General features: G+C 34.5%; 2 protein-coding genes across 3 annotated transcripts; both read right to left on the reverse strand.

Annotated features, from left to right (window-relative positions):
• Positions 1-1,638: 1,638 nt before the first annotated feature.
• On the reverse strand, positions 1,639-9,336 carry LOC142641420 (EH domain-containing protein 1). Of its 2 annotated transcripts, XM_075815857.1 has the most exons (16): positions 9,037-9,336; positions 8,793-8,872; positions 7,433-7,501; positions 7,272-7,329; positions 7,039-7,094; positions 6,910-6,952; positions 6,770-6,828; positions 5,930-6,043; positions 5,641-5,743; positions 5,488-5,537; positions 3,446-3,574; positions 3,086-3,337; positions 2,923-3,002; positions 2,541-2,667; positions 2,160-2,303; positions 1,639-2,069 (listed from the first exon to the last, which is right to left on the reverse strand). In XM_075815857.1, the coding sequence occupies exons 1-16, from the start codon at positions 9,119-9,121 to the stop codon at positions 1,884-1,886; spliced, it is 1,635 nt and encodes a 544-aa protein (XP_075671972.1). In that variant the 5' UTR covers positions 9,122-9,336; the 3' UTR covers positions 1,639-1,883. The 2 variants fall into 2 exon arrangements, with proteins under 2 accessions (XP_075671972.1, XP_075671973.1); XM_075815858.1 differs by lacking the exons at positions 7,433-7,501; positions 8,793-8,872; positions 9,037-9,336 and having other exon boundaries at positions 7,253-7,318.
• An 11,082-nt stretch (positions 9,337-20,418) lies between these two features.
• LOC142641157 (uncharacterized) lies at positions 20,419-27,175 on the reverse strand. Its single transcript, XM_075815551.1, has 4 exons — positions 26,638-27,175; positions 23,931-24,383; positions 21,443-21,755; positions 20,419-20,896 (listed from the first exon to the last, which is right to left on the reverse strand). Exons 1-4 carry the CDS (start codon positions 27,061-27,063, stop codon positions 20,760-20,762), a joined length of 1,329 nt encoding a protein of 442 aa, XP_075671666.1. The 5' UTR covers positions 27,064-27,175; the 3' UTR covers positions 20,419-20,759.

Consider the following 27,175-nt stretch of genomic DNA (forward strand, 5'->3'; position numbering starts at 1 on the left):
TCTTTGGGGGCTTTTATTTTTGGATAGTTTTTCATAGCAAAATTCTCAAAAATCTTACCACCTTCTTCTTCTTTTTTCTACTTCTTCAGAGTCGTTTCTGATTTCTTCCTTGCTCCTTTAATTTCAATTGCCTTTATTTGTGTTGCGTTTTAAGTTTATTGCATTCAAGTCTTGAGCCTGCACGTGAATGATCAATGATGATACGATGACCACCGAGCTAAAATAGACAAGTATTAAAATATTTCGTTTCTATAGAAAAATTAAAATGAGTATCGAAACAATATTTTGGGGTTGGGGTTGGGGAGAACTTCTAAAGTGAACTCTCACTTGCACTATTAATTTGTTGAGATCGGGATAATTATGAGTTTACAATGGGAGAACTAAAGAAATAAACTAAAAGACCAAAGATTGATAAAGAGACAACAATCTAAATTTAAGGAACAAGATGCTAAAAGAAAGATCCGAGGTTAAAAGATCTAAGGAACAACGATTTTGTCTTATCATTTTGTACCCGGCTAGTTGGTTGACCCCACTTGAACATATTGTAAAATTATGTTGTTGTTATTATTATTATTATTATTATTGTTAATGAATAACATTCTAACTAAAAATTAAGATTTTAGATAATGTATGGATTTATAATATTAAATATTGTTAATAAATTATAAGACATTTGACTGATGAAGATATATATATTAGTGATAATTCCGAAATAGTATTGATTAGTAATTTAGTATTGAATTTCATTAACCAAACCAAAACGGTATTTACCCCCTTGTGTAGTGGACATTGGTTCGTGATAGCGACAATAAAAAAACTTTTGGCTTAAGTGTCCGTTTGGGAATAATTTATTAAACTTTTTGCTGAAAACTTTTGTTGAAAATGTATTAAAGTATACTTGTCCCTTAAAAAAAATTGAAAAAGATAGAAAAAGAGGGAAAAAGTGAGGTTTTAAAAAGTTATACATAAAAACTAAAAAGTCGATGCCAAACAAACTCAAGTATGAGGTAATTGCACTAAACTTCCTTAGGTTTTTTTGTTATTACACATACTTCTCTTCTAATTTATAATAATATTACACATACTTCCCTTCTAATTTATAATAAGACACTCACCGCCTTTAAGGTGTTGAGTATTTACACTGTCCCTTAATAACCAAAAAACAAAAAAGTTATAAAAAAAAAAATCCAGAAAAATAAAAAAGGATTTTTCAAAAAATCTTCAGTTTCCTATTACAAAGATGTAAATGACAATTAAAGTAGAAGGTAAAAGAAATTTTATATATTTTGAATTCTTTTTTTAGTCATCCAAGAGAGTTCATGGTCAGATTGCAATGGGTCTTGAATCTCTTGCATACTTTATTTCTGTTGGGCACATAAATGGGCTAGAGCATGGGCCTAAAATTGGCTGGGTATGGGCTTACAATTAGTGGAATCTTGTTTGCAACTCTTAATTATACTTATCAACTCATAATTTTCCACCTAGTACCATCCACTAAACATAACCATTAGCAGATGCTCTGATACTGATGCAGTTCAATCCAAATTTCATGAATAGCCCAAAACGCCATACACTTTATAGAAAATTTTTAATTATATACATAACAAATATATATATATATATAAGACATGCGATCTCTATAGAAATTTATTATACTAACTTCCATTTCAGGGTCTTAATACGAAAACAGAGCTATTGAAGGGGTAGCTAATAAATTTATCTATAACAACGGACATTGTTTGGGACCTGGAAAATCAAAATTTGATCTAAACAGCGAAGATCAAAGTGCCCATACTTGACAAGGCTTCCGCACCATTGATTTATGGCATGAACTCCACTCAATATTTAACCTGTCCAGTGATCTTGGAAAATACTGGCATTCTTTAATCGTACGGATTTCTAAAATTCTTCAATAGGTCTGGGATATCATAACCTAGCATGTCATCCACAGCTTGTATCATTTTCGGCTTTAACTTCTCAAACTTATCAATATTGTATCCACTCAAGATCTCCTTGAAGTGATCAACATTTGGGAAATCTCCCGGAGGTAAATGGAACTCCCTTTGAACCTGGATTGGCAGAATTGAATTATATACAGAATCATAAAATAAAAAGAAAAACAAGACAACAAAGTTTAAGCAGACAGGGCAGAGAGTTACCTTTCCAAATTCATCTAACAAATTATCAATGAGTCTCTGCTGAGTTTTAGCTTTTCCAATCATAGCTGGCATCTCCTTTTTAAGATGACTAATAATGTAAGCATGTATCTTTGCAGCTCGGGCACGTTTCACAAATTCATTAATCTGCCAGATAGAAACACCATAGAGAATCACTTCACATGCAACTTCAAGGAAAAACAAGAAATTGACCATTCTAAATCAAATAATGAGATTCCACCTAGGAGACATTTCAGTGCAAAGGAACTTAAAACTTTGGCCTACTTTTAGTACATGCAATTTTCTTACCCACAAACGACATAACTACATCTGAAATCATTCAGCAAAGTAGGAAATTCCAAAAGAAATGATGCAGTGACTCACCCTACGATCACAGGCTTTCTTTGGAATATCTTTTAGGTCAGAAAGAAGGTCCTCCTGTTCTTTTTCAAAAAGTTCTTTACCAATTGGACCAGTAGCAGATTCATTTACGGGTTTGTCATTGAACGATCTGCCAAAGTAAGGAGAGATGTCAACTACACACAACTCATGATGGAACTCAGTTCACAAGGAAAGTGGGAAAAAAAAAAGGATAAACAACATTTAATGGGTTCATTAGTAGTATATTAGACATGAAGTTATGGAAGATAATACCCAAAATGAGAACAAGCATTGGAAATAAACTTGAAGTGATATACATATATCTGGTGTGGAACACCAGGAGACTGTAAAAGGTACGTTAGATACCAAATAATAGAGAGCCTACCCAATATAAACACGCATAACCTCAGGAGTGTTTATAACTTTCCCAAGAGACCACATTAATGCTCCATAAACACGCATCAGCTGCAATGTAGGGACATGGGTAAGCAGATAACTACCATCCAATATGCAAGTTTAAGGATTCACTTAGCAGTGAAAACTCTTACTTGTTGGGTATCAATTTGATCTGCCTTGTTTAAAACCACTCTAATCTTGTCATCATGACCACGTAAAGATGATATCACTCTCTTGAATTCATCGCTGACATCAAGCTTGTGAGGATCAAACAAAAGTAGAATGAGGTCACACTTTGCAGCAAACCATGATGTTACGCCCGTAAAATCATACGCTCTTTGCGTTCGTTGCTTCTCCCCAGACAGAACACCAGGAGTATCCACAAAAGTGATGTGCTCCAGCAGCTTCCAACATAAATTAAAAAAAGAAAAAGAAAATAGAGAGTATTTTTCAGTTGCCACAAAATGACAATACAGAGAATCTTAATGGTGATTCAAGAAAAAATAACTCACAGGATGTGGCATTTGAGAACACTCAAATTTTGACAAAAAAGCCGTTCCAAATGTTGTCAGACCACTGAACGGCATGTCAGCTTGAACCGCTATGGTGTTCCCAGGAATACTTCTTTCATCAGGACCAGACTATAGGAGCAAACTTAGCTAGTCAACACCATTACAAACAAGATTTTGCAAGTAGTAGAAATATATCATGCACATAGAATACTAAAAGCAAAAAATGTATGAAAGGCTACCCAGTCACATAGTAATAAGACAGCCATTTCAATACTAAGATAAACTACAAGGATTTGGAACTAATAAGAAATGTTCATACAGTGCCCCTTTTTCCCCTTCTCTTTATAATAGCAGCTTCTTTAGTTATTGTTAAATTACCGATTGTCCCAAAAGTTTAAATTATTGGGATATGGTAAATTTAATCATTTAACCACATATTTGTAACACTCTATCTAACGTGTGGGCCGAAACTACCTTTTAATAGGTGAGGCCCAACACGTAGGAATTTAAATGGGATATAGAGTGGAGGAGACAAGGATTGAACTTAGGATGTCATGCTCTAATACCATGTTATATTACCGATTTTTCCAAAAACTTAAACTATTAGGATATGGTAAATTTAATCATTTAACTGCATATTTCTAACAGTTATGACGAGTATAAAAGAGAAAGCCAAATGGAAGGTCAAACTGTAATAAATATCTCCAAGTTCTAGACCTCATAAAAGAAAGGTACTTCAAAAGCAAGATATGCATTCAATACTATTAAAAAAAAAGAATAAAAAAAAAGGGTACAAACTCTTCCCCATTTTTTTTTCCAGTAAGATGATCAGTATAGTTATATTCGTTATTTTGTTTACGTTCTTTTTTTCTTGCAAACATTTACAACGGGAGCTATAAGAAAATTTTTTTTTTTTTTCGAATATCAAAATTTTCCGGAGAAAAGAAATTTACTATTTGGCAGAAAGAATAAAGCAAGATAGCAAAATTCCATCAAAACAAGAAAGCACTACTCTGCATGGTAAGAACAAACACCAAGTGCGAACACAAATGAATAATAATCTACTTTTACCATGGACATGATAAGGATGAAGCTCATAAAACAATGAGGCTCATATTCTAGTGAAAGTTAGGTTAGCAGGCACATTGACTAATTTCTCATTAATATTAATCATTGTAAGCACAAGGATAATGACTAAAAGGATGTCAACGGACTCTAAACCAAATGCAGATCGTGACCCCAGAAACAATTAAACAAAGAGTGGAGAGTCAGATCATGAGTTTAATCACATGTGTGTATGAATTATGTTTACCTATCAAAAAATAAGAAAAGAAAAGCAAAAAAGAGATGATGCAAGGATAAGTAGCCGAAGTCGTATACCTATCAGGTAAATGTATCAACATGTCAATATATGAATTACAAGCAAATGTTCATATACCAGTCGTCTCAGTAATATTACTTTTTGCATTTCCAAAAAAGAAATATCAATTTGGTCAAGAATTTTTTTCCTCGAGGATTCGGGGAATTTAAAACCTTCCTCACAGAAAACAAACCTCGTGCAAATGAAAGAGGCCCTAAATAATAGAGGATAAAGTACATAAAAGTAAACCACTAGTTTATTGATTGCCATTTCTACAACTTATCTTTGCATGCATAATAATAGTTTATTTCCCCTGATTGGAATATACATAAACTAGTGCACCACCAGAATCAAATAATTCCATAATGATGGAGATGAAGAAAGGCAAGCTAAAAAAACAGAAACAAAAAAAAAAAAAAAAAAATTGAAGAAGATAAAAATGACAAAAGAAAACAAATAAGGTTCAACACTCACCAAAAATCATCACATCATCAAAGAAAAAGAGTATAAATAATAGAAAGGAACAGGAATAAAAATCACTCCATATAATTGATGTTGATTCTGAATATTAAAATGTTGCTTTTAAAATAAAATGAACCACAAAACATTGTCTTAGTTAAAGGTAAACAACTTAAGACTACTACATGGGTGATAACACCACAGGAGTTGGTTTTGAAGGTACCATGACAACAACAAATCTGTCAGTTGTAGGCTCCGGTCCAATGTGGGCTCCTGTGATGAGCAATATGAAAAATCAGTTACACATATATAGAATCTTTTAAACTAAAATTTGCTTGCTTGCATGTGCACACACATACACACAGAAGAAACTTGCCTGGATAACCACTCTTGAGCAGATGCTTAATGAATGTTGTTTTCCCAGTGGAATATTGACCCAAAAGCATAACCATTGGTTTTGCGTCAAAATCACTATTAGCCTACACAACAGTTCAACAGCAAATAATAAGCTCTTACTCCACCACCATCTCGGTTCTACAGTATGGAATCAACAGTACTATGGATAAATTTCACACATATCCAACAAAATGAAAAACTGAATTAAATACTAGTTTAGCACTCTATGTGGGTTGAAGCAAGACAGATAAAGTACATTGTTCACTCACCAGCAACGGGGATACAAAGTCATTAAAACGATAAGTAACTTCTAGTGGTTTCAACTTCTGAAGGTACAATCTCTTCAATCCATCAACAATTGATGTAACCGAGGAAAGTGGTACCTAGGAACATACCCAAGAAAATCAGCAAAGCAAAAGATAAATGACTAGATTCTGACATAAGGATTAATGTACCAAAGAACATGTGAAAAAAAGAGGTTAAAAAAGAGCCAGAAAGAAGGACCACATAGAAATTAGAATTTTTTTTCTTTAGAATATCGCTGAAAAAAAAAATCACAAATTTGATAAAGCAAAATGATGTATAAATACTCTCGTTTCTATTATATATTCAATTCACCGAGTTTCCTATTCTCTTTATAGAGAGAGGAGATCATTTGTCCTTTATTTTTTCTCACTAAGATCCCCTCCTCCTCCACCAAACGAGAAGAATGAGATACTAAGAGCAGACAAACAATGCATCACAGAGAGAAAGAAGGCTATTGTTATAAACATAAAAGTAATTGATCATTAGTAAGTAGTAACAGTATTACACAATAGTCAATACTAGCTTCATAGGCACAACAAATCTTAAGTAAAATAACCCAAAATGGCCTACATAACAACAGTGAAATGAAATAAAGTGAGCAAAACTGTCAAAATGAAAAAATGCAACTAACGAAAAAGTCACTTAAGTTTATATATATATATATATATATGACCAAAAAGTGATGCACCAAGTTGTGTTCAGAACAACTCCATTAGGATTCAAGTATATGTGTATTTGAAATAAGAGCACAAGACTAATTCAACAAATGCATCAGATACAAACTTGTAGACAAGAAAACATACATTTTTTGCTGATTTTGATGAAAACCAATTAGCTGAAGGTGATGGCCCATGTGAACTACCTGCATCACTGCCAATCAGTGCATTTCAAAAAATCCAAAGATGCCAAACTGCTTTCTTATCTGTAACAAGAAACGGTTTACCATTTGATTCGTGTTCACTTGTCTTTTCCTTGCGCTTTTTCTTCTGAATGAATGATATTAAGAAACATAAGAACTTGCCTAAAAGGAAATTGATGGGAGACAAAAATTGAGGCAAAATAGCATACTTACTGCTATTAATGCATCCAAACCCTCCATTACAGGAGGTTTCAAACTGCTCAGGTCAACTGCAATAAATAATATCACTTCAACTTTTAAGCTAAATGGCGACATTAGACAGATAATTCTATGCAAAATAACTACATGTCACACTTATTGACAGTTGCTAATTTAAACATGAGGCTCAAGGGCTCAACCAATCTAATCATGCACTATAGAGACAAACCTAAACATAAACAGTTTACCATCACTATTCAGGAGATCTTGTGTTACTGCATGACCAGCTTGTGCCAGAGACACTAGCTACATGTTAAGAAGAAAGAACTGGTCAGGTCCTGGAATGAAAAAAAAAAAAAAAAAAAGGACTTGACTAGGGTTTATGTCATCTAGGCATGCTAATTACAACCTGCATAGCAGCAATAAACTCCTTGAAACCAAGGTATCCCTGTCGCTTCGAATCTGCAATTGCCCACACCTGTAAAATAAAAAACAAATAGTTAAGTAAAAGAGTGAGTTTATTCAAGTTAAGAAAACAAAAATGGTAGATAAACTAATGAAGACCAAAAATAACATTAGTAGAAGTAATAAAAAAGGGCATGTCAATTAAGAAAGTAGCAGAGAGTATGAATTTGGATAGAATAGAATATAGGAAAAAAAAAAATACATGTGGCCAACCTTGACTAATTTGCTGAGGATCCATAGCCAACACCAAAATTTGGGCCTTGTTATTGTTGTGTTGTTAAATTAAAAAAAGAAGTAAAGAAAAATAATCCACATAGTCTTGAACCAGTTAAAATGGATTCAGCCAAAAAGAAAAAAAACAGTTAGTATGGTAGCTAATGAGCTCGAATTCAACCAGCACCTCCTCCCCTATAAGTGCAAGGTGGAGGGTGGGATTGTGGGTTCATGACCCATCGTGGGAGTGTGTGTAACTTACCAATCAAAAAAATTATGGAAAGAGTTCAAAGAACAAACACAGGCAATCCAACACTAATGACCAGTTTGGACGGAGGGGGAGGGAGAGGAGTAGAGTTGGCTAGAAATTAGAGTAGAGTTGGCCGGAAATTAGAGTAGAGTAGGCTAATTTCCGGCCAACTCTGCTCCCTTCCCTCTCCCCTCCATCCAAATTGGCCATAAGGGAGTAGTTTTAAGACCACATACTATTTTACAACTTTTTACCACAACTCTAACATGGCAGACTGTGAGTAGTTGCCTATCACTTACACATAGACCCGCTTTTTTTCCTAAACCACTTCTTTGCCTATCACATTTGTAGCAAAGAAGTTTTGAGATTAGTTGTGCTACTACATTTTCTCGCCATAAGGTGGTAAATGATACGTTCAAACCATGTTGAAATTATTCATTGCACCCAGTGTACTACACCATCCTCTCACATAAATGTGAGCCGTGGGTCCCGCACATATACACTGGGTGAACAAAATAATTTCTCCAAACCTTGACATCTAAACATATAAGTCAAGAAAAGTTAGTACATCAACGAATCTATAGTTTATGAGATTCCAATAAAGCTCGCTCTGCTACAGCATATGACAAACATTTGCTTAGGGTTTTACAAAACCACAGTAACTAAACCACTAATAGCGTTTATAAAGCTATTCCTATAAGAAATTATCAAATAGTACTTACTACTGGTACTAATATAAAACAAAGCAAAAACAAGAAATTAAGAAAAATGAAAGCACTTGCAAAACCAATTCTTAAAAATATAATCAAAATTAGCAAAGAAAAAAAAAAGGAAATCAAACCTGCTTGAGATCTTGCCTGGACAGATTGGACATGGCGAAGAACTTGGTAGCATCATTACCAGTAATGCGGCCATCGGTATCTGAACAAAAAAATTGGAACGCACAGTTTAAACATTAACAAAAAGTTAAATTTAAAAATTAAAAAAAAAATTTATTTTCGTTTCTTCGATTTGTTTTTTTTATTTTTTTTCTCGGGAACCAAACAGAGGAGTGGATATGAAAATTCTTGTACGGTAGTACGTACCTGCATCAGCGTAATTGAACCATTCCTGATAGATCTGCTGGTGCTCTTTGGAACACGTAGTGATTGGAATCGAAGCGATCTCCATGGTAAAGTAGATTTTTTACTTTCTGGATTTTTCCAAATTTTGAAAATGGGAGATATACTTCGTCTACTATATATGGAAATTTAAACATGAATTTTTTTTTTTTTTCAAAAATTAAAAAAGAAAAAAGAAAAAACACTTTCTCTGATTTCTTAGCTTTTGTTTCGGGATTTTGTGGGGAACAGAGAATTAGAGAGAGACCCTATTTGCCAAAGAATACAGCAAAATGTGAATGCGTGATCGTGACTCGAGACGAGGTGTGTTAAACGAAAACGTTGTCGTTTTCACTTCGCATACGACAGCGTTTACTGAGAGAGTAAAGTTTACGGTTAAAGAGTTTAAACTTTTGAACTGTATAGCTTCCCCGGCACGCGCCAAAGAGAAAGTATAATCAACGAGGCCAACGTTCGTCTTCTCTCTCAAATTTTTAAAAATAGGTTGGTTGAAGAAAAAATTGGACCTTTAAAAATAAGGATGTCAATGTGTTGGATTTGATTTTTGGACTCAATTCAACTCTAATAAATAGTAAGGGTTTGAAAATTTTCAAATGGATTTAGAGTGGATTTGGATTCACATTTTAGAATCCACTAGCATTTAGGAATTGGGATAGGTTTGTGTTTGGAATTTTTATATCATAAGTACTCGAATACGACCTCATTATGCATTGATTCTGTTTACACTTTACATATATCTTAAATATCCTTCTATTTCTCTCTTAAAATATTGTTTAATTTAGTGTACAAGAATTTAGGGCTTACTAAGAGCATCTCTAATAGATGCTCTATATCTATTTTTTGGAGCAAAAACACCACTGTTCACACTCCAACAGATTCTCTATCTCCATTTTTTAGATTAAAATTGCTACAATGCTTCTCTACAAGTAGAGAACACTGTAGCTATTACTATTCATACTTCAAATGTTTTTTTCTATTATAATAATCAAGTATTGAATAAAAAAATGTTAGAAGATGTGTAGTTGTTAAAAAAAATAAAGAATGAATGAAGAAATAATATTTAAATAGGATGAAGAAAATGATAGAGAATCTGTTGAAAAATGTATTTGAAAAAGTAAGTATGTAAAAGTTAAAAATCACTACTTACCGTCCAAATAGTACAAAAATTTAAGTGAGCTGCTGGAAATGCTCTAATAATTAAATTTTGTTAAATAGCTGTTTAGATTTTTAACTTTAGGTTAAATCCAATATGATCTAAATGCTAAATTTTAATTCAACTCATCTAAATGCTAAATTTTAATCCAACTCATGATAAAATAAATGAATGAATTTTGAACTGTTGTGGGTCTTTCAAATACATATGGTATAGTATATCACTGCACACTCTTGGCATGATGGTCAATCTACAAATACAAATTTTTGCAGGGTCACTCGGGTGGGTGGGTGGGAAAGTTAAGGTTCAAGTCTCAGATAAAGAAATAAATACATATGGGATAAATTTGGAATAGAATTTTTAAAATCTTAATAGGTTTGTGAAAATATGGTATGTAAAATGTTTAGAGGGTTTGGATTTGGAAAAACCTTTTTACCATGTGTTTGGATGAATAATTTTTTTAATGAGAAGTGTTAGGTGCACAACATTTTCACAGCAAATCATAAGGTTTTTTTTTTATATATATAAATTTTTGAAACACAACAAACCATAGGTAGTTATTCGTTATTAGTTCACAATTGAACCTATCACCAAAATTACTTTTTTACCCATCAATAACAATTTATAACAAAATTTTACAAATGATGGGATTTAAATGGCCATCATGACAATGATAGGCTCTATATGGAGAGTCTGGGTTTATGGGTATTTGAAATTTTGAACATATCACAATTTCAAAATTTAATCAAAAAGTACAATTTTATATTGAAAAAAATGGTGTTATAGGTTGGAATTCTCTAAAATAAAAAAAAAATAAAAAAAAAAAAGACGAAAACTACATTTTCGTCCTTATATTTTCAGACGATTCCCACTTTAGTCCCTAAATTTTATTTTAACTGCTTTTAGTCCCTAAAATCAAAAAAACGATCTCGTTTTTGTCCCTACCGTCGTCTCACGAACGAAAATAATCTACGTGGCAAACGGAGTGCATCGCTGGCACACTAAATGCTGACGTCAGCATTAAAATAATAATATAATATTTTATTTAGCATTTTTAAAATTCCACGTCATCTTTTAAAAACAAAAAATTAATTTATGAATTTTAACTAAATGAAAAAAAGAGGAAATAAAAGAAATAAAAACCTCACAAAATAAAATTAAAAAAAAAAAAAACACTACCAGCTCTAAACCTCACAAACCACTCCGTCTAAACACACAAAAACAAATTCAAAACCTCAAATTGTGGTCAAATTAGCCCTAACCAAAACTAACTCCCTCAAAGCTGAGATCGGTTTTGGTATCTCTGTATTGACTGAAATTTTTTCTCTCTAAGGTTTTTGGATCTTGGTTTGATCTAGGTTAGAGATAGAGAGAGGCTGAGATCGGTTTAATTTAGAGAGAGATGCTGAGATCAATTGTTGGCGGTGGCGCAACGCAAGACCAATGATGGCCATGGCTAGCGGCAGCGCAATGCAAGACTAAAGAGATGTTGAGATCGATTCTATCTCTTTGATCTAAATGAAGATATTCGGTCTCTCCCTCATGAGCACTGCTGCCAAGACAGCCACCGCGACAAAACCAATGACATCTCGGTCTCTCCCTCTCTTTGATCTACATGATTGGAATGGGTTTTTGCTAATTGGTTTTCATTTGGGTTTGCTTTGTTGGGTATGTAAATTTGGATGAAGATGTGTAAGGTCTTTGTGTTTGTTGAAGGTCTTTGTGATTTGAATCTTTGAAGGTCTTTGTGTTTGTAATGAGAATGTGAAAGAATCGCCTGAGTAATTGTTGAAGGTCTTTGTGTTTTGTAAATTTGAGTGATTTTATGGGTTTGGTTGCTAAGGAAATGTAAGAAAAGAGAAAAAAGAAAATTTTTGATTCTTTAATTTTCTGGGCAAGGTAGGATGATTGACCGCGATGAACACATGTTCTCGTTCTTCATGTTCTTAAAAAAAATTAATTCTTTTCTTTTATTAAAGTTTTTTTAAAAAAAATTCATTTCATTATTTGATTTTTAATTTTCTGAGGTGGCATTTTTATTTATTATTTTAATGCTAAATATCATATTATATTATTATTTTAATGTTGACGTCAGCATTTAGTGTGCCAACAATGCACTCCGTTTGCCACGTAGACTATTTCCGTTCGTAAAATGACGGTAGGGACAAAATCGAGATCGTTTTTTTTATTTTATGGACTAAAAGCAGTGAAAATAAAATTTAAGGACCAAAATGAGAATCGTTTGAAAATGTAGGGACAAAAATGTGGTTTTCGCCTACAAAAAATCAACAATTGCATTGCCATTAAAAAAGAAGAAGAAGAAGAAGGTTCCTCTAGCTTTAAGGAAATCGGCAATCACATTGCAAAAACAAAAGAAATACACACAACAAATCATGACATTGCAAGATAATTTATGTGGTAATGTGTTTTGGGATTGCCCACGAGCCCGTGAAATCTGGGCTTACTCTGGTGTTTTTCCCACTGCTGGTTGCCTGCATTTTCAATATTTCATGGTGGACTTGCTATGGTACGTGGTTATGGTGGCACACTTTGAAGAAGATAGTGTTGCTTTCATTGTCATGGCAGCGTGGGCAATTTGGACTAATAGAAACGAAATTCGGCATGGTGGTAAGTAGGCTGGAATTAATACACTGGGTTGCACTGACACGCCGTTTTTGGCGACGTGTCGGACACCGGAACCGCCGCGATTCGCCGGACTCCGGTGTCCGAGAAGTGTCCCCTTTTTTTTTTTTTCGTTTTTCCGACACGGCACCGACGCGGCTCCGACAGTCTGACACGCCAGCAGTGAAAAAAAAAATGAGGAAAATCACAGATTTTTGACATATGGACTTACCCCCACCGTTGATCTCATGATATACCTAAAACAAAATGATGAAACCCACATCTTCATTCAGTCATTTGCCCCGAAACCCACAAGCTCTCAGCCTCTCACTTCTCAGTTAAGAACCACCGACCCTTCCTCTGATCTCCGCCGCTGACCTGTCTCTCGCCGGAGCTAAATCGGGCCGATCGGCGAGCTCCATACGTCGACGCCGTCCCTGTCCGCCTGTCCCTTCCGATCTCTCTCTCTCTCTCGGTGAGCTCCAGGTCCGACGCTTCTCTCTTTTTTTTTTCTTTTTTTTTTGTTGTTGTGCTCTTTCAGATATTTGAGTTGTTTGGCTGGTTGGGTGAATGAGAATATGAGATGGGTAGTCTATTTAACTTAACTTATCACGTTTTTGTTTTGTTTTTTTTGTTTTTTTTTAAAACCCACTCTCACGGTCACACAGTGACCGTGTGTGACTGTGAGAGTGGGATATTAGTTACGTTACTGTAATATTGTGACTGTAATATTGTGACTGTAATATTTATTTGCCATATTGTGATTATGTTACGTTACTGCCATAAGTTTAATTTATTTATTAAAGTTGAATTACTTAAATATTGTAGGTGATTTACTAAAATGAATATTGAAAGTGAAAAATCAACTGAGGCAGTTGCTCCTTTATGGAAATATGTTACTAAGTTAGAAAAAGCGTCACGGTGGTGGGAATGTTACTTTCAAATGTAACTATTGTGAAAAAACTTTTAAGGGGTCTTATTCAAGGGTGAAGGCACATTTGTTAAAATTGTCTAATTGTGGAATACAACCATGTGGAAAGGTTGGAGATGAGTATCTAAATGAAATGCAAAAATTAGAAGATGCGTATGAGGAATCTACGCGTAGATTGAAGAAGCCTAAGCTAGTGTCTTTACCGTCTGATTCTCCTAGTAGTCCTCATTTGGGTCCTACTCTTAGTAGTACAGCTACAAGTCATCCTTTTTTTCAGAAAAGGAAAGGGGTTGTGAATCCTACTTTGGAGATGTGTTTTAACAATCAATGTCGAGAGCAATTAGATTCTCTTATTGCTAGGACATTTTATTCTGCTGATTTACCCTTTCACTTTGCTAAGAACCCTTATTGGATTGAGATGATCAAATTTGCATGTAATAATAATTTGGCGGGCTATATTCCTCCGGGTTACAATAAATTGAGAACAACTTTGTTGCATAAAGAGAAGGTACATATTGAGAAGTTGTTGAAGTCAATTAAAGACACTTGGAAAGAAAGGGGTTTAAGCATAGTAAGTGATGGGTGGACAGATCCACAAAAAAGGCCACTTATCAATTTTATGGCTACATCAGAAAAAGGGCCACTTTTTATCAAATCCATTGATGGTACCAAAGAGTACAAAGACAAGCACTTCATTTCTGATTTGTTTCTGAAGGTCATTGGTGAGGTTGGGCATACTAATGTTGTTCAAATTATTACTGATAATGCATCTGTAATGAAAGCTGCATGATCTATTGTTGAAGATAAATATCCTCATATATTTTGGTCACCTTGTGTTGTGCATACCCTCAATTTGGCCTTGAAGAATATATGTGCACCTAAGAATTCTTTGCAGAATGAGGTTGCATATAATGAATGTAACTGGATTGCACAAGTTTCAGATGAGGCAACTTTCATTCGTATTTTTATCACAAATCATTCTATGAGATTAGCAATTTTTAATTCATTTTCCCCTTTGAAGTTACTTGCTGTTGTTGAAACACGATTTGCTTCAATAATCATCATGCTTAAAAGATTGTTTCAAGTAAAGCAGCATCTTCGAAGTATGGTCATTAGTGAGGAATGGATGTCATATAGAGAAGATGATGTAGGAAAAGCTCAAACTGTGAGGGATTATGTTTTGAATGATTTGTGGTGGGACAAGGTTGCATATATTCTGAGATTCACAGGACCTATTTATGAGATGCTTCGAGTGGCTGACACGGATGCACCCATTCTCCATAAGGTGTATGAAATGTGGGATTCCATGATAGAAAATGTGAAGAAAGAAATATACAAGCAAGAAGGCAAGGAAGAATATGAGGAGTCTCCATTCTATGATGTGGTACATGCTATACTTATTGAACGGTGGACTAAAAATTGCACACCACTTCATTGCTTAGCCCATTCCTTGAATCCGAAGTAATTTTTCTATCTCTTCAATCTTTTTCTTTTTTTTTTAATATTCTTTAGGCATTTCTAATTTGCTTTTAACTAGGTATTATACTAATCAATGGATTGAGGAAGGCAGAGGTCCGTGTCGTGTCCGTGTCCGTGTCCATTTCTAATTTGCTTTTAACTAGGTATTATACTAATCAATTGGTGTGGTCATTATCTAGATGAATATCATACAGCACAGGTGGTTCCCACGAAGCCATCTCAGAAGCTTGAAGCCAATTGGTCACCTCTATTAACTCCTTTCTATAAAATTAATGTGGATGAGGCTACTTTTTCAAACCATAAGGAAGCCGGGGTGGGTGTTATTATCCGAGGTAAGGAAGAAAGAGTGATAGCTGCTCTAAGCAAAAAAAAAAAACAAAATTAGCTAGGGCTCCACTTAGGGCTCTTGATGCAGAAGCAAAAGCTTTTGAAGTCGGTCTTCAATTTGCTAAGGATATGGGTATTCATGATTTTATCTTGGAAGGTGACTCTCATTATTTCAAGGCTTTGTGCATGTTGAGTTAGCGGAAGTTCTGACACTAGATTGTTGAACAAAAAACTGAACAAAGAGCTTTTATTTAAAACTTGACTCTTTAAATTACAAAAATTTACAAACACCAATGCTTGACTTACATACACTGACACTAGTGCACTGCAAACACGGCACTTACTCACCAAATACACTTGCACACACCTCACTTCTAGACACCTACACACACTAGCTCTTGACTCTATTTCACTCTACACACTGCTACCTATGACACACACTTCACCACCTCATACAACTTCACACATCTCTCACTTGGTGCTTTATGACACATACTCACTTCACACCATTCCATCTATTTATACTAGATGTATGTCCGTTAGGAAACCAACTTGAAGCTTCTTGCTTCTTTCTTTTTATTGGCATTAAATTAATGCCTTTCTCCAACCTTCTAGACACCTTATAAAATTGTGGCTGAAATTCACTAGTGCAGGGAAGCTTCTATAGAAAATATGAAAACTATCTTGGGGATAATTCCAGAAAGAGAGCAAGAGAGAAATGTCTAGAATTAGAGAGAAATTTCTAGAAAGAGAGAGAGAGATTGTGTGAGAAGTTCTAGAAATTTCTACAGAGAGACAAGATTGATTTTTAATAGTGCGAACAATCTTTATCTCCTTCTTCAGTTGCACCAATTGTTTATGGTATGTTATCCTCTATGCATGATGGATAGAGATCTCCCATGTATGTAGACAACGCAATTGTCTTGCTCATTTGTTAGCTAAACATGCTTTTAACATTGTTGATTTCTTTGTTTGGATTGAAGAGAGTAGTTGTTTTTTATAATAAGCATATCTCCATAATGTACTTGCCTTTCATTCTGAATAAATAATAAAGTTGGTTTCTTTTCCATAAAAAAAATAAAAAAATAAAAATTGTGACATTTGCTTTATACAAGGGTATTCAAAGTACTCGGCCTGACTTGCTGCCTCATTGACTAAGAAGGGGTGAGCACAACAACTACATGGACCCCTTCATTTATGTTGTTGTTAGTGCTTTCTAAGGTTGAGTCGGAATTAGCTATTAGAAACAAACCTTATCAATTTCAATTATTTTATTCTAAAAAAAATTCATTTTTTTCAAGGAATTGGTAATACCATTGTCATTTTCAAACAAATTTTGTTTCATTATTGGCCATCTCCTAAATTATTTTGCATATGGGTAAAAAGCCAAAAAGAATAATAACATTTTACATAAAGCCTCCTTAGAGCATTCTCATCAAACATGTTATATGCTATAAATACTATTTTTTAGCAGCTCATTCCATATAGCAGCTCGCTGTAGCATGGTGTAAAAAAAATCATTTGTTTATTCAGATCTCTAATTAAAATTTTGTTTTTTTTCCCCAATGTCTCTCTTCCCAAGCTCTTTCTCTCTTCCCAAACTGAACTTCACCCTCTCTCTGATTTTCTCTGTTCTCTCACTCTCTCAATTTTGCTATGGCCATGGGTGGTCTTTGTCTCTCTTTCCCAACATCACATCTCTCACCATGGTGGCTAATGGGTCTCCTTTCTCTCACCGTGGGTTTGGTGGGTCTCTGTTATATGGGTCATGATTTGTGGTTCGATTGGTGGTTCATGATTCATGGGTCTCTAATTTTCTTTGCTCTCTCACTGATTGGTGGTTCGTCACTATGCGTGTGAGTGTTTCTAGTGGAATCACATTTTGGTAATCTGTTTTCAACTTTTTCTTTCTTCCTCTTTGCTTCATAATATTCATCTATGATTTCTGAGAGCTTGATCACATTAATATTAACGGACTTTTTTACACTACTACCAAATCTTTGGTGGTGTATGCTCAAAATGGGTTTGATCACATTGTTGCTCTGAGTATTGTGGGTTTTGTGCTTTGATTTCGGTGGGTGTGATTTGATTTTGTGATTTGGTGGACTCGTGGGTCTTTGTTGTGATTTGATTTTGGTTGGGTTTCGGCCGTCGTGGTGGTTGTTTGGATTTGATTTTGGCTACGTTTCGGCAGTGGTGTGTGGTTGGAGGTGATGAGCTTGAAAAGCTCCGGCCATGGAGGTTTAGAAGGAGAGCTCAATTTAGGCCAAAATAGCAAATTAACAATAATTTTTAAACAATATAATTAGTAGGTACTGTTACAAAACTATATTTTTTACTAACATCTCGAGTTTAAAAGAGTCGATTTTAGCCTAAAAATCGAGTCTTTGAGGGTCGATTTTCATGATCTGATCATATCAGATGTGGCATTTTTTCCACGTGTTGCTTACATAGAAATCGAGTATCTAATACTCGATTTATAACCCAAAAAATTTTTAGTCTAAGACTCTCGTACTAGCCATTCTTAGAAAGGCAGCAACACCCAAAAAAAAAAAATCACTTACAACAAACTTTCAACTAGCCACATCCACCTCCACCACCACTCCACTAGCAAGAAACTCCATACGGCAACTCCAGTCCACAGCAAAAAAACAAAACAAAAACAACCACCAATACAGCCACAACCACCAACACAGCCCACGACAACCACAACCACAGCTACCGAGCCACCACCAACATAGCCACTAAACCGCCAGTCACAACCAAACCCACAAAAAAAAAAAATCAAACACCGAAAAACCTATGCGAAGAACCAAAAACACCAGCAAAAAAAAAAAACCCATGAACCCACAAAATCAGCAATCCAAAACCCATGAACCCAGAATTCTCGCTGTCACCGATCATGGTGCCGTTTTGCTGTCCGTCGAGCGGTGGTGGTCGATGGAGAATCGCACAGAAGGAGACGACGGATGCGAGGCTCTGGTCCATGCCTCTTTGGACCACGCCAAAGGAGACAACGAAGAAGGTCGCCGATCGAGTCCACCCACGCCGATCTGTTTTTGGGGGTTTTTTTTTTGCTCTCTCTTTCTTCTCTGATGTGAAGATGTAAATGGGCTTAAAACCACGTCGAAGGAGACGACGGAGACAACGAAGAAGGTCGCCGATCTAGTCCACCCATGCCGATTTGTTTTTGGGGGTTTTTTTTTTCTCTCCCTTTCTTCTCTGATGAGAAGATGAAAATGGGCTTAAAACATTATATAAAGTGTTGTTAAGGGTTTTAAATCGAGTCTTAAAAACTCGATTTCCAGGTGGTCACCACGTGGAAAAAATGCCACATCAAACGTGGTTAGACCATGAAAATCGACCATCAAAGACTCGATTTATAGGCCCAAAATCGACTCTTTTAGACTCGAGATGTTAATAAAAAATATATTTTTGTAATCGTACCTACTAATTATATTGTTTAAAATTTATTGTTAATTTGCTATTTTGGCCCTCAGTTTAAAAGGGAGGGCTCGAAGGGTTGAAAAGGTTTTTAGGCTGAGAATATGGAAAGGGTGAGACTTAGGGTCAAACCACCATGGATTGGTGGCGTTGATGTTCAGACACGTAGCTTGGTGGTCAGTCATGGAGCACAGGTTTGAGAGCTGAAGATCAGAGATAGGGAGAAGGTTCTAGATCTATTGGGTTGAGAAAGAGAGAGAGACAAAGGGAGAGAGAGGAAGAATAAAAAATAATAAAGAAAGAATATTTAAATGAAGTGGTAAAATAAATTGAAGTTTTGATGGAGGTTGTATTGTAAAGTGATGTTTTAAATGTTATAAAGTTGGCTTTTTAGATGCTAAATGCTAAATTTTTTACAATCTTTGATGAGAATGCTCTTACAATAGTCATTTCGCTGGGAAAGCGAGAGTAGAAATTGGAATATAAAAAACGTTAACCACTTTTTCAGTCTTCAGTGGTGAATGTAAGAGTAATAGAGCATTCGCAAAAGTTCATCTAAGATAACATAAAACCCAAAATTATGAATCGATTACGCCCAAGATAACATAAAATAAACATGAACCCTAAGAATTACCCACATCAGATTATGAACCGGTTATGCAAAATGAGATTTTGCTATAATGTGTGTGCAAATATATAAGTCACTTTAGCTCGTGTAAAAGAATTTTTTGTTATTTCTTTGTGTTTCTCAAGGGTGAATAAAGAGTGTGGATGGTGATTATTGTATGCAAAAAAACGATAATTGATTAAAAATCAAGAAAAATTAATATTTTAATGATATATATGATAGAATAGATAATCAAATGTGGTTTTTTAAAAAATGGTTAGCTAAAATAAATAGAGTAGGTTTTTATTATTAAACAAACAATAATTTTTGCATAAACGGATGTGAATGCTCTTGGTGTTGATCTATAAAGGAGTTAAATTTATTTTATTTTAAAAAGTAATGAGGTCTATGACCAATTCAAAATAAAGAAGAATGTCAATATAAATTATGTAAACCTCAAGAAAGTTTAGCGTAATTTTCGTGTTTTGCAATAGAAAAATAAAGGAATAAAGAAAAAAAGAAATATAATAAACCATAATTACAAGAATATATTAGATTTAGGTAGAGTTTGGATAGTGCGTCTAGAGTGTTTCTCAGTACGGTTGCGTTTTTTTGTGGGTCCCGTGCACTATTCAAAGGACCCACAAATACTTTTTTAACCAAAAACAACTTTGAAATGTGTCCCATGGTACTATTCACACATTTAAAAATTATTTTGCTATAGTGTTTTCAGTTTTCAGTTTTTAGTTTTCAGCAATAAGCGGTATCCAAACAAACCTTTAAAGAACAATTCCGGTAAGAGAAAGGAAAAATACAATGAAAACTTGTAGGGTGTGGGGGAGTAAGGGTTGGGGTTCAAGTCTTCAAGAGGGAACTTCATACACATTTACACTTAGATTAGGTTAGAGTTGAATTCTATCTTGTAAAAAAAAAAAAAACAAACAAACAAACTTTAACAAACCCCAACCCTACCTAGAAAAAGTATCTTATGAGCGTGTATAAATCCTGCATACCATAAGAGGATGGTCTCATGAGACCATGACATCTATATGGTCCTCACCCTCAAAGGGGAGAATCAAGAACAATGTATTCCAAAGTATATGTTTTGTTGTTGTAGATATTTTTCAAGAAATACCAATGGTCTTTCCAAGCAACCAGAGAACCAAAGATAATTCAATACCAAATATGGTGTGGAGTGTAGTCCTGTCCAATGTGAACCCATACACCGTGATTCCTGCTCTATTATTCTCAAAATACGTCACTGTAAAAAAAAATTAAAAAGACAATCAGACCAGGAAAATAAATTGAAAAGTATGTTGAATGGTACACATAAATCACATTGTTAATTTAAGCAAAATCAATGCTTCTTTCTATAAATTAAAAAAAAAAAAAAAAAAAATCAATGTAAGCATATTACCTATGGACAGAGTTGAGTTTGAAGTAGATTTACTCCAACTCATTACGTGGTAGCTCACATGAGCATTCACCAGTATTGTAGCATGTCCTATTTAATAATTATGTGACTTGTTTAAATGATATAATGAGCCATGTGATTTAATTCATGCGAATGACATTATAAATCGCCTTGTAATGGATTGAAGGAAATTTATCCTTTTGAATTTGGAGGAAATCTTTATCTATCTATTATTTCTCAAATCTGCAAACACTATTATTTTTGTAAAGGACAATTAATTTAACTATACAATTTATTGGATAATGAAACAATTTAATTGGATATTTAACGTGCAACACCTAAGAAACTATACATGCAAATAAAAAGAAAGGTTTATGATTCTTCGTGACTTACCTAGAGCTTGTCTTTTCTGAAATGATATGGTACTATAGGCATAAGATGGTATCAACTTATTGTTATCTAGGTCATCTTCCTCATCACCGGCTTCGTCACCGTCCAATTCTTCCCGGGCACCCATAGTAAACTGCCGAGCATAGGCAATTTGAGCTGAAGGAGTACTCTCACCATCAGCAACATCAAAAGAGTCTACGGTGGCACAAACGTGCCACTTGGCAGCAAGGCTTGTGACTGATTGTGCCTTGTGTGTGATCTTTGTTGCACTCCTCAATAATATCAAGAGCCCAGCTAGGAGAGTCATGGAGCATAGCTACAGTAAAACAAACTCATCATCTTAGAGCACATATATACTATGAAGCACGGGTGCGTTTTCGGATTCGGGTGCAAGTGCGGGTGTGAGACTCGGCAATTTTTGAAAAAGTAGGGTGCGGGTGTGGTAGGGTGCAGCGATTACAAAATTATTAAAAATATTTTTATTTTTATTTTTAATATATTGCTAAGCATACTTTTTCACGTTATATAAACATATGCCAAATTTAAGAGCAATCTTAGATAATAACTAAAACATGATGTTCATAAATTAAATAAAAAAAATTAAACCCAAGTCACAACATTACAGCTTATATAAAAAATTTTAAAAAAAAATCATATCACAATTCACAGATTTACAAATCACAATGAATAATAACTATTAACTAAATAAAAAATCAAACCCAAGTCACAACATTATTACATTACAACTTATATAAAAAATTAAAAAATCAGATTGGTGAGCTGAGCTTTAAACTAAAAAAAATCAGAGCAGCTTGAGCTTAAAAAAATTGAAAAACTAAGAAAGCTTTAGTTTGATACTTGAGTTGAGACTCTTGAGAGTGGGTCGAGCTTGAGAGTTGAGACTTGAATTGAATTGAGAACTTGAGATTGAGAGTGGGTCGGTGAGGTTGTGAGTGAGTTGAGAGTGAGATTGTGTGAGTGTGAGAGTGAGTTGAGAGTGAGATTGTGTGTGTGACTGAGTGGCTGAGTGTGAGAGAGGGGAGACGGAGAGCAAAGACAGAGAGCACAGAGACGAGTGAGAGAGAGCTGAAGATGAGAAGAATGAATCAGGTTAGATTAGTTAGGGTTTTGTTATTTCAGCCAAAACAGTGCGTTTTGCACCCCTTTTTTTTTTTTTTTTTTTAATTTCGACATGTATCAACAGTTTCGACTAGAATCAGCGGTTTCGGCTGATATTGACCGATTCGGCGCGAGTTGGGAAACAAAAAAAAAAAAAAAACTAGATGTTTCACGGACACGCAGGCAGCGGTGTCCCTCGTGCGTCACCGCGTTAGACGCAGGTGCGGTGGCCATTTTGCTGCGTCTGTGCATCCCAGCATATATAAGCTTATAATATTTTTAAAAATACTAAAATTACTATCAATTGTATTACAAATTACTGTAATTGTTACCATATCAACAATAGAATAAATAAATAAATAATTATTTTTTTTATAATTGGATAGTTACCTAGGAGAGATACAAATTAAGTGATATTCATACTACCTTTAGCATTACTACTTAATATTATATGTCATAGCTCTCCTAGCTAATTTGATACAATTTTCAATTTGAGTTCCTATTATACTTTGAAATTGTGAATACGTTAATACCATCTACTTATTTAAAATTAATTTGCTGACATTACTCCATGATTTTAACTTTGTACTATGATGTTATAAAAACAAAACAAAACTTTATACTATGAGAATAATGGTCCTATCCTATGCGGCGTGAGAAATAAATGTTCGAAAATATTTGTCTTAACTCTTAACCACTAAAGATTAACAAATATTTTGTGACAAAAATACAACACATATCAAAGAAACTAATATCATACTAGCATTAGCAAAAAGAGTTCAGATGTATTTTATTTCTTTTAAAAATCCTCAGGTATCATTCTCCCCAAAAAATGACACTTCTTAAGCCATGGAAAAATTTGTGAATTGGTAATTGCTTGAAAATTCAGTACTCCACCAAGATTGTGGTAAAATCTTGTAAAATTCACAAGCATTTCTTATTTCTTATATAGTAGTAATAGTCACACTTATGAACTACAAAATCTCATACGTGGTATAACAAAGAATTATACTTCAATAAATGTGTTGTATCCAGGTCCAAATCTTCTGTACTATTTTTTATGTACTACTCTATGTTCTACCAATCACTACTTGCTATGTTTTCATTTTACTTTCCTTAAAAAATAACTGGGGTCTAAAATGAAAAGCAATCATACACATGATAAGTAGTGATTAGTGAAACATAGAATGGTACATAAAAGTAGTACAGAAGATTTGTATTCTTTGTATCCACAACGCCGCCATGGTATAGGTGATATTATTGTTACGTCATGTGACACAGGGTCGATAAGTTCACAACAAAACCTCCCTTTTTTATTCAACTTAAAAAAAAAAAAAAAAGAATTAGAATTTACTGAATTTAGAAGGCGTACCGCAAGTTCTCCAGCTGTATATACATTAACGTCAGCACCACTCTTCTTGGTTGTGATAAGCAACGAAGCAAGTTGACTGCCTGTGACAAGGACCAGGAGCAACAATATGAACGCACGGTACCTATGGCTTATGATCCGTAGATGTCTTCTGATCCTTAGGTGTTCGGTCAGCACGGGCCCCACGTCATTATCCTGATGGAATATTGATGCGAAGTCTTGTAGCCGTAGGATCTGGAGGTAGCAGATCAGACGGAAGAGGATGCACACCAGGAAAATTACGGTAGTGCGATAGAGCCATGAGCAGATCTCCATTATGCATGCTACTGCGTCGCTCACGTAAACATTTCCCAAGAAGGGAATTTGTGAGGCCCCAGATGCGTACCACCATATCTTGTATGCACTCTCAGCCACAAAGCAAGGGATCACAAAGACTGATAGGATTTTCAATGATCTCTGTATTAAAAAAGAGAACAAAAATTGGGATTAGTAGTTTGTTTTAATGAAAAAAATCAGTTAGTAGCTATTAAGTCATAAGAAGATGATGTTGAATGTGATACATTGGAAAATTGGACACATGGGAAATGTCGTTTACATATTATTGGCAAGAGACTTGGCTTAAGTTTAATACTTCAATGCACTGAACTCATTAAGATAATAACATGTACTTTGTACATTGATAGGACTAATGGATATTGAAAATTTATGATGGGCCCAAATGAGATGAGTTGCAATCTATGTAAAATAGGGTGTGCAAACTTCATTGAGATATTTAACAATTTCTAAATTAGAGATGATTTTGTAAAATAGCTTAAGGGAGGAATAATTCAATATCACTAATTTAGAAAAGTTTGCTAGAAATTAGCCTAAGGGAAGAATAATTCAAACATTCAATATCGCTAATTTACAAGACTTTTAACCTTTAAAAATAATATTAATGATTTGGTTACATAAACGCATAGAAGATGTTATTTAAATTAAAAATTGTTGACAAGATTAATTCATGTTATATCAAATAGTGTGGGTAAACAAAGAGCACTTAGTTTTAATAGACTTATTTTTATTTTTCCACAATGACAGGCTACTTTCTTCTATTTTATTTTTTGCAGTTTAGAATTACCAATATTTTGAGGACTGACTAACTAAGGAAATGACATGTGAAGCTTTCTTTGTTTATAGTAAATATTGAATGTGGCTTTTAATTAGTCTTAGGAGTTTTTTGGTGGTACATCATCAGTCAACGTGGTATTCTAATTGTGTAAATTAGCTTTGAGTTTAAGACTTCTATAGTCTTAACTTAAGAGCGTGTCAACTGGTCCTAATTTAGGCCTAAAACCTTCCTCTTTTCTGGAAGTAAAATATATATAAAAAATGCTAGTTCTGACTTTAAAAAGATAGAGCATTATGCATGCATATGAGCTTAAAACAATTATAATAGCAAATAAGATTGCAAAAAGTCGAGCTTTATGGCACAATTTCATTACTTAACATAAAACAAAGCTATAAACAAAGCCAAGCAATCATGAAATAAAATAATTCGCCTAGGTTGGCTTCACTCATTTATCTTAATGAGTAGCCCAAAAGAAAAAAGATAACTACAATTTCCCTGCAAATCTAAATCCAAAAACTTCTTCCTAAGCTATTTGGTTCTCCACTTGAGCAATTACTAGACCTATTATATTCTGTTCACTGTTCAACTATGCAATTGTACACTGCTTCACTTTGTTCTCATGAATCTTTTTTATTTATGAGACCCACCAAAAAGGTCCCTTCATTTCTCTTTGCATATAAAACAAACTTTTGTGGTTGGGAAGTAAGGAACTTTCCACCGTTTCCAGCCTATCCAGGACTTATTCTTTCACTTCTGTAATCAAACTCACAGCTTGATTGACGCTGTAATCTCGGAAAATCTTTGGATCTTCATAATTACACATGGTTCATGAGAAATATTCAAAAAGGCACCAACTAAAATTTAAAAAAGCTCTCTTACAATCTTATTATTCAAGCTAAGAGTCTTATGATTAAACTCACAATTTCAAGATTGTTTTGAAATAGTCAATAGCTTGATTTCTATGAAAATTTAACTCTTTTAGATTATCTATTAGTATTATCTTATCTGTTTTCAAATCCCTCTTTTCCTCTTTAGTCGTCAATGCCTTGGTATTTTTTTTCTTTATCTTTCAAGTTGGAGAATGGAAGTGCAACTACTACCCTATGGTTATCTCCAAAAAAAAAATCATTTTTTGAACTCATCTATATTCCAATCCTTTGAATTCTTGGACCATTGGGGAAATTAATTAAATTATTGACTCTAGAGATATAGCAATATAGGGAAGATAAAATTGTTTCAATCCGAAGATAAAGAGAGAAACAAAGAATACCACTACTGTGTTAACAAATAATATATATATAATAGTATTCAAATTTTCAAAAAATAAAAGATTACCCATATCAATACTAGAGCTATATTAAAAATCAAGCAAACCTATTATTCCAGAGGCAACAAACCAAGAGTCCTACAATTTAGTAATAAGTAAGAAAAAACAAGAAGAACCATCACCCATGTAGCTAAATTAGCAAGAAAAAAAAAAGAGAGAGAGTAATAAAAGTACTCATGTAAATCCTAGGAATGAAGATAAGATTGGTTAGTCTAAAAATAGTAAAACAAAAAATCGCAAACTAAGACTTGAGAAAAACATGGGAAACTCACATTGAGCTGTTCGGTGTAACAATTTCGAACCGTCTCGCTCTCATCAACGAGTTTATCGAAAAACAAGAACCTCCGAAGCCCGAACTTCCTGACGAAAGTTGAGAGGCACACGAACGACAAGGTGGCGACGCTGCTGAGCGAGAGCTGAACGACAGTGTCGTAAGGCCTGGAGTGCTTGCTATCGCAGGTGGAGCAAGCGAGGACGAAATGAGAGATGGTGGGGACGACGATGGCGAAGAGGATGAACATGGACCAAGACAGACAAGCTGTCCACGCGTTCGATTGGTCCACGCACATCCATCGGAGATAGGATCTGAAGCTGTGTAACTCGTCCTGTGCATGTGAAATGCTTCGTGCAAATTTGTTTTTGTTGTTGCTGTTGTTGTTGTTGTTTCGGTTTATCAAGGGCTCACTATTGTCTCCCATTTTGATAGAGAGAGAGATTTATGGGTTACTGGTTTGGAGTTCGAAGGTGTATTTGGGGAGGTTAAGGTATATAAATAGAGGGACATGTGAAGAAGTGAGGTTGGGTTTGCTT

The sequence above is a fragment of the Castanea sativa genome, chromosome 6, assembly GCF_040712315.1.
Source record: "Castanea sativa cultivar Marrone di Chiusa Pesio chromosome 6, ASM4071231v1".
Classification (NCBI taxonomy): domain Eukaryota; kingdom Viridiplantae; phylum Streptophyta; class Magnoliopsida; order Fagales; family Fagaceae; genus Castanea; species Castanea sativa.

Bases quoted from the DNA above. Each gene is read 5' to 3' on its own strand.
- LOC142641420 (XM_075815857.1), bottom strand. From the start codon at position 9,121: ATGGAGATCGCTTCGATTCCAATCACTACGTGTTCCAAAGAGCACCAG. The intron at 6,044-6,769 runs GTATGTTTTCTT...GTATGTTCCTAG, and splicing joins CATCAAAATCAGCAAAAAAT to GTACCACTTTCCTCGGTTAC. The intron at 2,668-2,922 runs GTAGGCTCTCTA...TTACTTTGGCAG, and splicing joins GTTATGCGTGTTTATATTGG to ATCGTTCAATGACAAACCCG.
- LOC142641157 (XM_075815551.1), bottom strand. From the start codon at position 27,063: ATGGGAGACAATAGTGAGCCCTTGATAAACCGAAACAACAACAACAAC. The intron at 21,756-23,930 runs GTACGCCTTCTA...GTTTTACTGTAG, and splicing joins ATACAGCTGGAGAACTTGCG to CTATGCTCCATGACTCTCCT. The intron at 20,897-21,442 runs GTAAGTCACGAA...TTTTTTTTACAG, and splicing joins TCAGAAAAGACAAGCTCTAG to TGACGTATTTTGAGAATAAT.